This window comes from Symphalangus syndactylus, chromosome 18, assembly GCF_028878055.3.
Source record: "Symphalangus syndactylus isolate Jambi chromosome 18, NHGRI_mSymSyn1-v2.1_pri, whole genome shotgun sequence".
Lineage (NCBI taxonomy): Eukaryota > Metazoa > Chordata > Mammalia > Primates > Hylobatidae > Symphalangus > Symphalangus syndactylus.
This window is the reverse complement of record NC_072440.2, coordinates 79,322,555-79,335,166: the sequence shown is the minus strand read 5'-3', so window position 1 is coordinate 79,335,166 and position 12,612 is coordinate 79,322,555. Positions and strand designations below refer to the sequence as shown.

At 39.0% G+C, this 12,612-nt stretch overlaps 1 protein-coding gene across 1 annotated transcript in view; it reads left to right on the top strand.

Annotated features, from left to right (window-relative positions):
* Window positions 1–12,267, top strand: part of TTC27 (tetratricopeptide repeat domain 27) — a 196,288-nt gene extending 184,021 nt beyond the window's left edge. The window contains exons 17-20 of the mRNA XM_055253546.2: window positions 2,607–2,804; window positions 4,095–4,206; window positions 8,740–8,840; window positions 12,033–12,267. Of these exons, the coding sequence (XP_055109521.1) occupies window positions 2,607–2,804; window positions 4,095–4,206; window positions 8,740–8,840; window positions 12,033–12,155 (534 nt within the window). The 3' untranslated portion in view covers window positions 12,156–12,267. The remainder of the gene's footprint in view (window positions 1–2,606; window positions 2,805–4,094; window positions 4,207–8,739; window positions 8,841–12,032) is intronic.
* Window positions 12,268–12,612: the final 345 nt, after the last annotated feature.

The following is a 12,612-nucleotide window of genomic DNA, read 5'->3' as shown; positions in this document are numbered from 1 at the left end:
AAACAAATTGGTTATTGCCTCCCTCCTCTCTCTTCTGGTGGTATCTGCATATGAACTGGGCAGGGGCATTCAGTATCTGCCCTATCTACAGTTCCATCCCCTGTCTACCCCCCACAACAGACAGATGCTTCACCTCCCTGCCCTTCTGCAGTTCCCTTCATGCCCCTGCAAACACACACACATACACAGAGGAGGCACACACGCACTTGATCAACTTTTTCCTTCCTTAATGCCAGCACTACAGCTCTTCATTTTTATTGGCAAGAACACCAAAAGCTTTCTCTCCCCACATCGTCTCCCCAGTAGGCTAAAGTGAAGGGATAGGATGTTGAGCCAACTGTGGGATTCCAGAAGAAGCAAAGTATCACTCATTAGTGTGTTTCATTTGTACATGTTAGTAACTATTTTAATAGACCATCTTTTTCAAAACATGTTAATACCTGACATGCTTATAGAATGATCACTTGAAACAAGCAGTACACATTCAGACTATTTCTTCTGCATTGTTACTTTCAGATTTAAAACACCAGTGGGATTGTAATATGAATTTCATTACTTTCAGAGTCAAAAGTACACATGTGGGATTGTAATGTGAATTTACAGACAGAGATGATGTACCTTGTCCAAACAAGAAAAAAAAAGCACAACTGAATTTTCTGTCTTCTTTTATCACTGTATATAATTAGGACCATGAGTCTGAGTTCACATTCCTAAAAGTATCCATGTTCCAGAGGAGCCCCCACTCCTCAGCCACATCTCATGCATGGATCAGAATGTTCTAGGAGGAGACAGCAAGATCTCACACTGGTTACATTTCTGTCAGCTACGCTTTCTGAAAGAGGTGTATTCATTCAGTCTTTCAGGCACAATCATTTATTGAGTCAGTGCAATTGCAATATGCCAGGCACTATATTAAACACTGGTGATACAAAATGATAAAATGCCATCCTCTGCTTGCAGTTCACAGTAAAAATAAAGATGTGGGCAGCTGTCCCTTGGAGACTTGTTTCTCGAAGTGTGCCCTACAGACCGTCAACATCAGCATCACCTGGGAACTTGTTGGAAATGCAGAATCTTGGTCCAAGATGGATCAGCATTTTTATCCAGGATTCTGCATTTCTAATAAGCTCTGATGCCAGTGCTGTCAGTCCATGGACTGCACTGACTAACACGGTGTTATAGTACTTTCCTCAAGCTGGTTCTTTTGCTGTCCCACCATCAAAGGAGTGGAAGATTGAGGTTGTGTTTTCTGTGCCTTCAGATACACAGCCTAATGTAGATATGACAGATGTACCTTTTTATAATATAACCTGCTGCAGATTGCAGTTTAATCCATCTGTCAGCATTCAAAGCATCTGGGATAGAACGTGTAAAGGCTGACTGATGATAATAAGATAGCCAAGAAGTTAGGCGGGCTCAGTGGCTCATGCCTGTAATCCCAGCACTTTGGGAGGCCAAGGAGGGCGGGTCACGAGGTCAGGAGTTCAAGACCAGCCTGGCCAACATAGTGAAACCCCATCTCTACTAAAAATACAAAAATTAGTCAGGCATGGTGGCGCTCACCTGTAGTCCCAGCTACCTGGGAGGCTGAGGCAGGAGAATCACTTAAGCCCGGGAGGCGGAAGTTGTGGTGAGCTGAGATCACACCACTGCACTCCAGCCTGGGCAACAGAGTAAGACTCCGTCTCAAAAAAAAAAAAAAAAAAAAAAAAAAATGGTGAGCCAACCTGAGGTAGTTGGAAAGAGAAGAGATACTTGCTAGATACTTTGCATGCCTAATGCAAATGCATTAGCAGTTTATCATTTAGTAATTAGGAGAGGCCAGGACCTCTTTAAGCAGAGTTGGAAGGTTATTATAGCAGCCGAGATTGAAGTTAATGAGGCCTGAACTAAGGTAGGAGAAGCTGTATTTAGGATTGTTTTTAATGTTGTTTTCAATGTTGTCCTAAATAGGACATTAGGAATGTTGAAAACATTGGGAAGGTTGAAAATAAAATCAAATCAACATTAGGAATGTTGAAAATCAAATTAGTAGTTGTGGCAGAAGTGGGAGAGAATCTAGGTTGATGCTCAGGTTATTGGCTTTGGGAACTGTGTAGATAGGCTCACCTAGAGATTACAGGAAGAAGAGCGATTTGAGATCTATGTTTCACTTTGGATAGATGGAGAGGGATGTCGGTGTAACCTGTCTGGTAGGTATTGAGGTGCACAGTCCTGGAACTCCAGAGGGGAATCTGGCTGGAGCTGCATAGACAGTAGTGCAGCCAACTCAGCCATATATATGAAGCTATAGGTGTGGATCCAATCATTCAGAGAGAATGTTCCAGGTGAGAAGAGCCAAGCACCGAACATGGGGCCCTTTGAATGAAAGAAGAACCCTCTCCAGAAGCTTTTGAAGGGACATCAGAGAGGTAGTCACCATGAGATCTTAGAGAGTGCTTCAGGATTGAATTTTATTTTGTTTTTCAAAAGCTTGAAGGTGGTACTCTTAACAAGTTTCATAAGGTTTTTCATTGTCGTTGTCTTTGATGATGGTTAGATAGCTCTTTGTTTTTGTTACTTTTTGTTGGTTTCTAACTTACCAGTTTCTTCTGTGCATTTTTAAGGTCCTTAAAATTCTAGTCAGGGCAGTGATTGATGGGATGACTGATCGAAGTGGAGATGTCGCAACTGGCCTCAAAGGAAAGCTGCAGGAGTTATTTGGCAGAGTGACTTCAAGAGTGACAAACGATGGAGAAATCTGGAGGCTGTATGCCCACGTATATGGAAATGGGCAGAGTGAAAAGCCTGATGAAAATGAAAAGGCAAGTCCTTCATTCCTCCTGAGTCCTTGCCTTTCGTTTGAACATGTGTGTGGTAGATCTACTTTTTTGATGGGTGGAGGAAGAGTTTAACAATCTGAAAGATAAGATTAGTATGCTAGAGTTCAGTTCTGATTCAGAGTCTTTAACCTACGTACTTTGAATTGTGGGCTGGTTAAGACTTGTAACATTCATCTCTTTATTTTCCATGAAGTTTTCTTACATAGTTGTTCTCTGTTCCCTGCAAAAGGGCCTCTTGAAATGGCCACCCCTACTAAATCTGCAGCAAAGAGTTGGCTTTTGTTATTTACTCTACACCCCTTTCTGCAGGCACGTTGCTAAAGACTGTGGTAGATGGGTACAAGGACAGAAGGAGTGTTTAGATCTGAGATGGGGACTAGGAAAAGAAAAGAGAAAAAGGAACAAGATAAAGATCTTAGAAGCCAACTTTTAAGTCAAAACATACAATACTTTTACAAAGGTTGCCCTGCCCTTTCTCACAAGTGTGATAGAACCCCAGTTCCACTCAAGTTATGCCTTTAGCCTCTTATCTTAGAACTTAAAGGAGCCCGCAGAGTTTCCAAGGTTGGAATAATTGTTTTATGTTTCTCTTCAAAACACCCACAGCAAATCAAATGTACTCCTTGCGTGGGTTTGGAATTAGCCACGGCACAGCTAATCTGTGGGATTCTTAGGCATTCTCTCCTCCCTCAGTCCACACAGCTGGCTTCCACCGTGGCCTTGTCAGCCCAGAGAACATGTATCACCTGCACACATGCACACCCTACTTTCATGTCCTTCCATTTCTTCTTGAATTATGGACTTTCTTGCATATATGGAATTAAGAGTACCCAGAATTCTCTGACCTGTGACTTCTCCCTCAAGGATTTGAAAGAGGGTGCATTAAACATCTGTGAGATTACATATTATCTACCAGCAATTTCATTGTTTTAACCAAGTTCCTGCCTCATTCTCTAAACAGGTTTTTTAAACTGATGGCTACAAATGCTGAGAAAATCTGTACATTTACAGATTTCCAAACCTGGCCTTTATATTTTTCTGGTTACAGCGAAGTGTCTCAATCCAGGTACATCCATTTGATTTCTTGCTACGGCTTGTTGCCGTTGGGTGTGCATTTCCACCCCTTCTTTGATGAGAGTAATAGACGCTGTGCTGTACAACACAGATGCTGCTTTTTCACATTGGAATTAGTTCCATATGACTTCCAGGAAACAGAGTTTGAAATGTGAATTCTACTTGTTATTCTGAATGTTGTTCTTTCTCTTTCCTTAGGCATTCCAGTGCCTCTCAAAGGCATACAAGTGTGACACCCAGTCCAATTGTTGGGAGAAAGATATTACATCATTTAAGGAAGTTGTTCAAAGAGCCTTAGGACTTGCACATGGTATTTGATATAACATTTGATATCCATGGAATGTTTTGACTTATTTTCTACTGACAAAAAAGAGTGTTGGTCAAAAGTAAAGTTCCATTATAAACAATATCAAATTATTTCATTATATTGATATTGTTGTATTTAATTCAGCAAACATTCATAGACCACCTACTGTGTAATAGGCATTTTGAAATCAGAAGAAACAGGATAGAGGCTTATATTCTGTTGGAGTAAGTAACAGAAATTAGAAACTTTTTTAGAGATGTGAAACATCTTTACAACTTTGTATAACCTTCATTCCACACCGAGTCTCATTGTGTTGATTACATAGCATTAAGGAAATCTGTTAACTTTAACTTGACTCACACATAGATCTCTGGGGTACATAGCAATATGCAAAGAGCTATAGCATATACAAAAGAAATATAAAATATAAGCCTTATCTTTGGGAAATGGTAGAGGATATTGTTTGAGGAGAGGTTTAACCTTACATATAAAATTATGTGACTTTTGGGTAAATATAGTCCAAATAAGCATTGCTTTTAATTATTAATTTTTAAAAATGCCAGTTAAATTTGGTAATGCATTTTTATATTTATATATGAATGTGGGTGTGTGATGCAGTTCCAATAAAATAATGATGCCCCCAGTGTTAAGAACTGAATCACAAGGACCTTAAACCAATCCTAAAGTTCTCCACCTACTTCCCTGCCTGCCTAACTTCCTTGCTGCCACTAATAATTACAACAAATAGGGAGCAAACAAGGAAGAATGCAAAGGGCAGAGCTTTAGAATCAGGGAGGCCTAAGCTCCAGGACCAGCTCTACCACATGCTTGCTAGTTGACCTTGGGTGAATAATTTAACTTCTCTGAGCCTTACTTTCCTCATCAGTAAAATGGGATAATACCTACCCGTGAAGAATAAATGAAAACATTCAAACACTTAGCAGTATTTCACACGTGGTTTAGATGTTAATACCCTACCCTCTCACCACCACCCTCTTCCTTCCAAAGTAGAGGACTTGAGCTATAAATGATAAGGGACTCAAAACTAAAAAGAGAGAAATTAAGAACAAGGATAAAGTTTGGCTTGCTTATGAAGAAGTCACAGAACATTCAAACAATTTAGAAATTAGCTTGGTAGTTGATAGTTCTACCTTTGACCTTTGATATCTTTGACCCATAGGATATAAATATCTAATTTCCTGAGTCACCTAGCACTTGGCAGAGAAGGTGGAACTGCTGAGCTCCGTACAGCTGAAAGTCAGTGTAGAAAATTTGGGGTAATTGCTAACAGAGCCGTAGAAGGATGTTTTGGGGGTGGTTAGAATTCACGTGGCTTCTACTGACCTCATGGTGGGTGGGCTCAGATGGGATCCAGTCCTTATGCTTTTGGTCTTTGTGGATATAGTATGATATTTGGGGAAACCCACACTGATGTATTAGGTACATAATTAGCAGGATGGGATTTACTTTGAAAAATTTATCTTATCTACTTCAACTTGCCAACTCTAAGCATTTCTATGAACTGTCAAAGCCATGATATTTTCTGTACTCACCAAGTAATGGTATTAAACCTGTCAAAGAGAGATATGCAGGTTAAAGAGATACTCTAGGAAAAATCTTTATTTTGCATCTTAAAGTTGGGTTTAAACTATTATTGGCATTATTTTCTTCATCAGGGCAATACTTGGAGAAAAACAAGTGTCCATTCTTTTAAGTTCTCCTTTGACATCATTGAATTATGTGTTCATGCTCCTACAACATTTTAAGCATATTTGAGTGGATGCCCAGCTTTCGTTTCTAATGATATTTTAGATTTACAAAGATAAATCTTAACCATTTCCTTGTTACTTTTGTACATTAGTACTCAAAGAATAAGCTGGATTTCTCTGTGTATGAGTCTCTTCAAAACATTGTTCCTCCACCCCACCCAATTATAAAAAGGAAATACAGTCAAGCATCCCATAGCAACATTTTGGTCACCAGTGGACCCACATATATGACAGTGGCCCCATAATATTATAAAACCATATTTTTACTGTACCTTCCCAATGTTTAGATAGACAAATACTTACCATTGTGTTCTGATTGCCTGCAGTGTTCGGTACAGTCAAATGCTGTGCAGAGTTGTAGCCTAGGAGTAGTAGGCTATATACCATGTAGCCAGGTGCATAGTAGGCTATACCATCTAGGTTTGTGTAAGTACACCCTACGATGTTCTCACAACAACAAAATTGCCTAACCACACATTTCTTACACCGTATCCCTGTCATTAAGCGATGCGTGACTGCATAACATTTTTAAAAATCTCCACATGGTTTACTCCTTGGGTTGCCATCATTAACGTAGCCATGCACTTCAGAAAGCTTGATAAGATGTTGCGACCTTGACATAGTATTTGAGGCCTCCCTGTAACAATGTCGTCATTGTGTGCTCATTTGTATTGTCTGGAAGGTATACGTTTATAGTTTCTGCTATTTTATTTTCTGGGAAAGGGTGGGCTAAAGTGTTTTAGCTCTTTGCCATCCAGGAGTTTTTAAAATAAGAGTTAATGCATTTTAACTGCAGTCTACATAGAGGAGGCACTGCTGCTTCAGATTTTCTGATGATTTGAAACAGCAAGTTATTTCTGTCCCTCTAGCTGTCTCTCTCTATCTCAGTCTATAATGCCTTTTGGAAATGGGATTGAGTAGGAAAACTAAGAGAGTATATCTGTCTTTTTGCTTTACTTTTGCTTTTGTCAGAATGAAAATAAGGGATTAAAAAAAGAAATACAACAGTTTCTGATCTAAACTGCTGGGTACTAAACAGCTCAAATACTGCTGCCATGGTGGTTACAACTTTCCTCTACTAAGAGAAACAGACTAATAATCCCCACTATCTCTGGGCTAATTCTGCCTTTTGAAAACGGGCTTAACATTGCTAATTACTATGCATCCTTTCACCCTTTAATGAGAAATGTCAAAGTCTAATTATTATTCCTCATTATTACTCTAAAATAGGAATGTCAAACCTGGTTCTTGCTGGCTTTGGAAGATATTAATTAATGACAGAACTCTGTTTTGCCAGGCACAGGCAGCCTCTACCGATTGATTAGTGTTTGCATGCAAAAAGAAATCTGTTGGGCTGGGTATGTTGTCTCATGCCTGTAATTGGGAGGCTGAGGTGGGTGGATCACCTGAGCCCAGGAGTTCAAGATCAGCCTGAGCAACATAGTGAGACCCCATCTCTACCAAAAAATTAAAAAATTAAAACATTAGCTGGTTGTGGTGGCATGCACCTGTGGTCCCAGCTACTTGAGAGGCTGAGGTAAGAGAATCACTTGAATCCTGGAGGTTGAGGCTGCAGTGAGCCATGATTGTGTCACTGCACTCCAGCCTGGGTGACAGAGCGAGACCTTGTCTCAAAAAAAAAAAAAAATTGATTTTCTATCCTTGGTCTACAATCTAGAGTATAAAGTAGACTTTAATCCTTGTGCTGTTTAGTGTCATTTTAAAAGAGTATCTGACGATTGGTCTGTTTGAATTTAGTGAGCATAATTTAGGGAACAAAACCAAGAACAAGTCAGTGGGGAAATATTGGGCATTATGTTTGTACAAAGCTCTTCACTTGTTCTCATAAAGCATTAACAGCCAGGCCTTCTACCAGGAAGAACGATGCCTTCTTCGTGATTTCAGGTTTTGGGAAAATGGGTTCCCCAGAATGCTGGGAGCAGAGTTGTGATTCACTCTTCCCCATTCCCTGCTGATGCCAAGCCTTGCTCAGGAACTTAAGAACCTGGTTGTGGTCGCATTCTCTAAATGAAGACACATGGGTTGCTGTCAGTGCTTCCTGAATGGTGCTTCAAACCCTGATTTTGAAAATGCAGTAAGAATTGAGCCATACAGATCTGGCATGTCACTTCCTTAGGCTTGTGTCATCAGCAGTTGTGAAGTCCCCTTTGGGGACTTGGTAGCATGGAAAGCCACACAAAGATGTGCTGCATCTGTTTTTGTCTGTGTGGATACTTTGTTTTCAATAATATTTTGTCTCCTTGCCTAATTTTATTTGTCTATGCATATGTGTGCGTGTGTGTGCTCAAATGCACGCATGTATAGGTGTTTAGGGTCTCTTCCCAGTGATCCATAACTCACCAAAAATCACCTGTTTTCCCCAAAATTCCGTGGAGCAGTAAATTATCATTCTTAAAGAAGGATAGAGAAAGGCCAGGTGCAATGGCTGACACCTGTAATCTCAGTGCTTTGGGAGACTGCAGCAGGAGGCTAGCTTGAGGCCAGTAGTTCAAGGCTGCATGCCACACCTCCAGCCTGAGTGACAGGGTGAGACCCCGTATCTTAAAAAAAAAAGAAGAAGAAGAAGAAGAAGGATAAAGGGAAAAGCTATGTACATAATTATTATTTTTCAAAAATAAAAACTTTCCAGGTAGAAGTGTTTCTAAAGTCTGTTACTATAAAATTCTAATTAAATAATTGGCTTTTGTACCTGTGAATTATTATTAACACTTTTTAATGGATGTTTCTCTCCATATTTATTTTCCAGTGGCCATAAAATGCAGTAAAAACAAATCCAGTCCCCAAGAAGCTGTACAAATGCTTTCTTCAGTTCGACTCAATTTACGGGGCTTGTTATCTAAAGCAAAGGTGAGAGTGACATGTGAATGAATTGGAATTGTCTTATAGAAAAAGGTCATTAGTATCAGCTTATTGCTGTTAAATCTTCTTTTACATCAGTGACAATTTTAGGCGCATGTTATATTTTACATAGCAGCCCCCTCACGGTTGGTTGTGTTGTGAGGATACTATTGGCCTAATGGCTAGACCACTCTAAATGTGTATGACTTAAGAGTCTTTGAAATTGGCTGGGTACAGTGACTCATGCCTGTAATCCCAGCACTTTGGGAGGCCAAAGGGGGCAGATCATTTGAGATTGGGAGTTTGAGACCAGCCTGGCCAACATGGTGAAACCGCATCTCTACTAAAAAATACAGAAATTAGCTGGGCATGGTGGCGGGTGCCTGTAATCCCAGCCACTCGGGAGGCTGAGGCAGGAGAATCGCTTGAACCCGGGAGGCAGAGGTTGCAGTGAGCCAAAATTGCACCACTGCACTTCAGCCTGGGTGACAGAGTGAGATACCGTCTCCAAAAAAAAAAAGTCTTTGAAATTAATGTTTACAATTCAGCCCTTAATGCTTTCCTTAAATTAAATTAAAGCAATGCTCTTGTATTTATTGTCATTTTCCCCCAAAGTGTGTCATATATGCCACTGGTAAACTTCTTGTTTAAATATGTATTCATTTCAGTACATACTAGAAAAAAAGTAGACTAGCTCATCAAGCCTATAATTTCATGAATATTATTGCTTATTTTGTATTTGTCTTAGATAAAAATATTAAGTAAGTGGTATATGAATTTGAGCAAAATTGTTAAGGTAGATGGCAATAGAGGTTTGACAGCTGAAGTATGCCATTAGTTCACAGAAACTAACTTGTGGACCAGTGCTGGGCCAGAGATGCCTAAGAATCACTCAGGGAGCTTTATTGAAGACTGGATTGATTCCTGGGCTCTATCTGTGACCGATGTAGATTCAGGTCTGGGATGGACCCAGGAAATCTGTTGAATTTCCTATGTGATTTTACTGTGCAGCCAGGTTTGGATTATACCTCTGGAAGCAAAATTTGGACAAATATAACTTCTAGCACAATTTAGCACTTACTTTTCTAGCCTTTACTTGCTTTCACTATTGCATCTTGGGTTGCAAAGTAATTTTGACTTACTTCTGAGAGTAAGTCTCTGGCACACGGAGGCCACTTCTGAATACCTTTTTACTCTGTAACCACCTTTCTATTTTTTTGTTCTTATTAATGGTTTGATCTTTTCAGATCATGGCATCATTTTTGCCTCTTTAAATAATTAACTTACTTCACTTTTCCTGTTGATCTGCATGACCCAGGAGAACTGTATTTCCTCCTAGCTTGGCAGCACAACTTCAAAATCGTGTCTACAAGAGCTCCCTCAAAGTCAGAGCAGCAGGGTTTTTTCCTGTGACTTTCCTTCCCAAAGTGGGAGCTTTGTTTCCTACTTTTGATCAGTGATCTAATCAAAGTAGTTTACTTCTACTACTACCACAGTAGTTTACTTCTTCAGGGTATACTGTGGCTTCCTTTTGTCTGTGCAAAGCTTTTTCTTATAAATTACTATTTTATGTAATCTATACTTGCATGACTTGAATAGTATTGTCTGTGCAGGTACTGCACACCTTCCCATATTATGATAGATTCCCAAATAATGAAAATGCAGCCCCGGAACATCATCTGTGTTTAGATTTTCATTCTCGTTAGATGCCAACTGGATTATCCAAAAATGGGAAAAATTACCTCCCAGTGCCTCCTCTGAAGCATATTTCACATATATTTGGGAGTCTCTGGTTTCGTAGATCTTATGCCTTTTCTATTTAATGAATTAGGTTTGTCAAACTGAATTGCATTCCAAAAAAGTCACTTTTTTAGAATACTTTAAAAAGTGAAAATGAAGATTGAAAATGAATGAGGATAACTATCTTAAATTGCTTGCAGCCTATGTTAAATAGGCTTAATTGAATGAATCTCAGGTCTTTTCTTGCCAGGCCAGGGACTTCATGGAAATAAGCTCCTAGTACCTAGAGACTCACCTAACAAATCATCCAGTCCGTGCTCTCCCAGGACAGAGTGACTCCCCTGCCCATTCGCACCCTGTCCTTGTACAGGTTTGCTGCCAAGAGTGGCGTGAAGGGGCTGTTTGTGAGAGTGCTGGAGAGCCTGGACACAGAACAGATTTGACCCCTTAAAGTCTTTGGGACTCTCAGCAAATTATTCACTTTTTTCTAAGCCTCAGTTTCTCTGTGCTTCCTCCTTACCCCACAGGGAAGTGATGCCGATTGATTATGATTTGCAAGCACTGTAATTCTTAGTTTAAAAACACACACACACACACAAAACAAAAAAACTACGTGAGGCTAGATTATTTTCCCAAAAGGTGTTTTCTCTACTGATGACATTGGAGCAGTTCCTACTTCATTTTGTTATGAAATGCTGTACAAATCATGTAGTCAAATCCAATGAAACAGTTGTTTGGCAAGCTACATAAATGGTATTTCTGAATAAAACATATACACAGTCGCATGTACACACGTGCACACGTGTACACACATACACATACAATGGGATCATAAAATCCTGAAGCTGATTTTCTTGGGGGCCTATGTTGGCTCAGCAGGCAGCTCCCGGAGAGGCATTTCCAAATGTTTTCAGCTATGGGAGCATTATTGAAATCTGTTACAATAAACCTCCCAAGGCAATTCCTTTTTCAGGGAGAGGACACAGTTATTTTTATTTTGCTGGACTTTTTTCTAGGATAATCTTTGTGGTCTGTGAGGCCTAAGCCAAATTAATTTTCAAATAAGTGGCATAAAGGGTATGATTTATATGAATTTGAATATAGAATATATTTGTTTTGCCTGCATACACAATAAATAAACTCGTTTTGTTTGGTTGAATTATGTCTGTTCATTCAAAAACCATCCTATAACATTGAAATGAACAATCAGAATTTAGGCAAATGCTTTGAAGAGCAGAGCTCATTTGAATTTATAAGTTCAGGCATGTTGTTTTGATTCACCCTTTAATTATTTTAGCTTGTACATTTCTAGGCTAGTGAACAGAAAAAAATGCTACCATTGCTATTATAATTGTATAGTATTATTATGCAAAAGGTTTTTTAACTCTATACTCTGTATCTATTTTATTTTAAAGAAATTTGTATTGTTTTAATACTTCTGCTTTGTTTTTTATATTACAGCAACTTTTTACAGATGTGGCAACTGGAGAAATGTCCAGGGAATTAGCTGATGACATAACAGCTATGGACACCTTAGTGACAGAGCTCCAAGACCTAAGCAACCGGTTTCGAAATCAGTATTGACTCTGCAGGAAGCAGATTCTGGAAAAGGTGCTTTCACCTTCTGATAAAAGATACATCTGTATGTCTGAAATGCAAGATACTGATTTTTAAAATAAATTTGTTTTATGACAAATTCTTGGTTTTGTGAGGTTTTCAATTTTATATGCTTTCTGAAGTACATTAAATTTTTAAAACTCCCTATTTCATCACGTCTAATTATAGTTGAGTTCAGTATTTTTATTCTTGAGGTATTTTGGCACAACGAGCAAATAAATTAATTTTGTTTTTAATATAGGGTTTATTCTCTTTCAGCCTAACATTAATTGGATCAAACTTTGGAAAACCTTTTGTCTAAACAGGTGAAAATCATATACTACAAGTTTGTGAAATCATTAGATTGACTGCTTTATTGTTCAAAAGTGATAAAAGAGTGTTTGGAGGTAGAAACATTTATGCTTCTTGAGATTTTGTGCTTGTT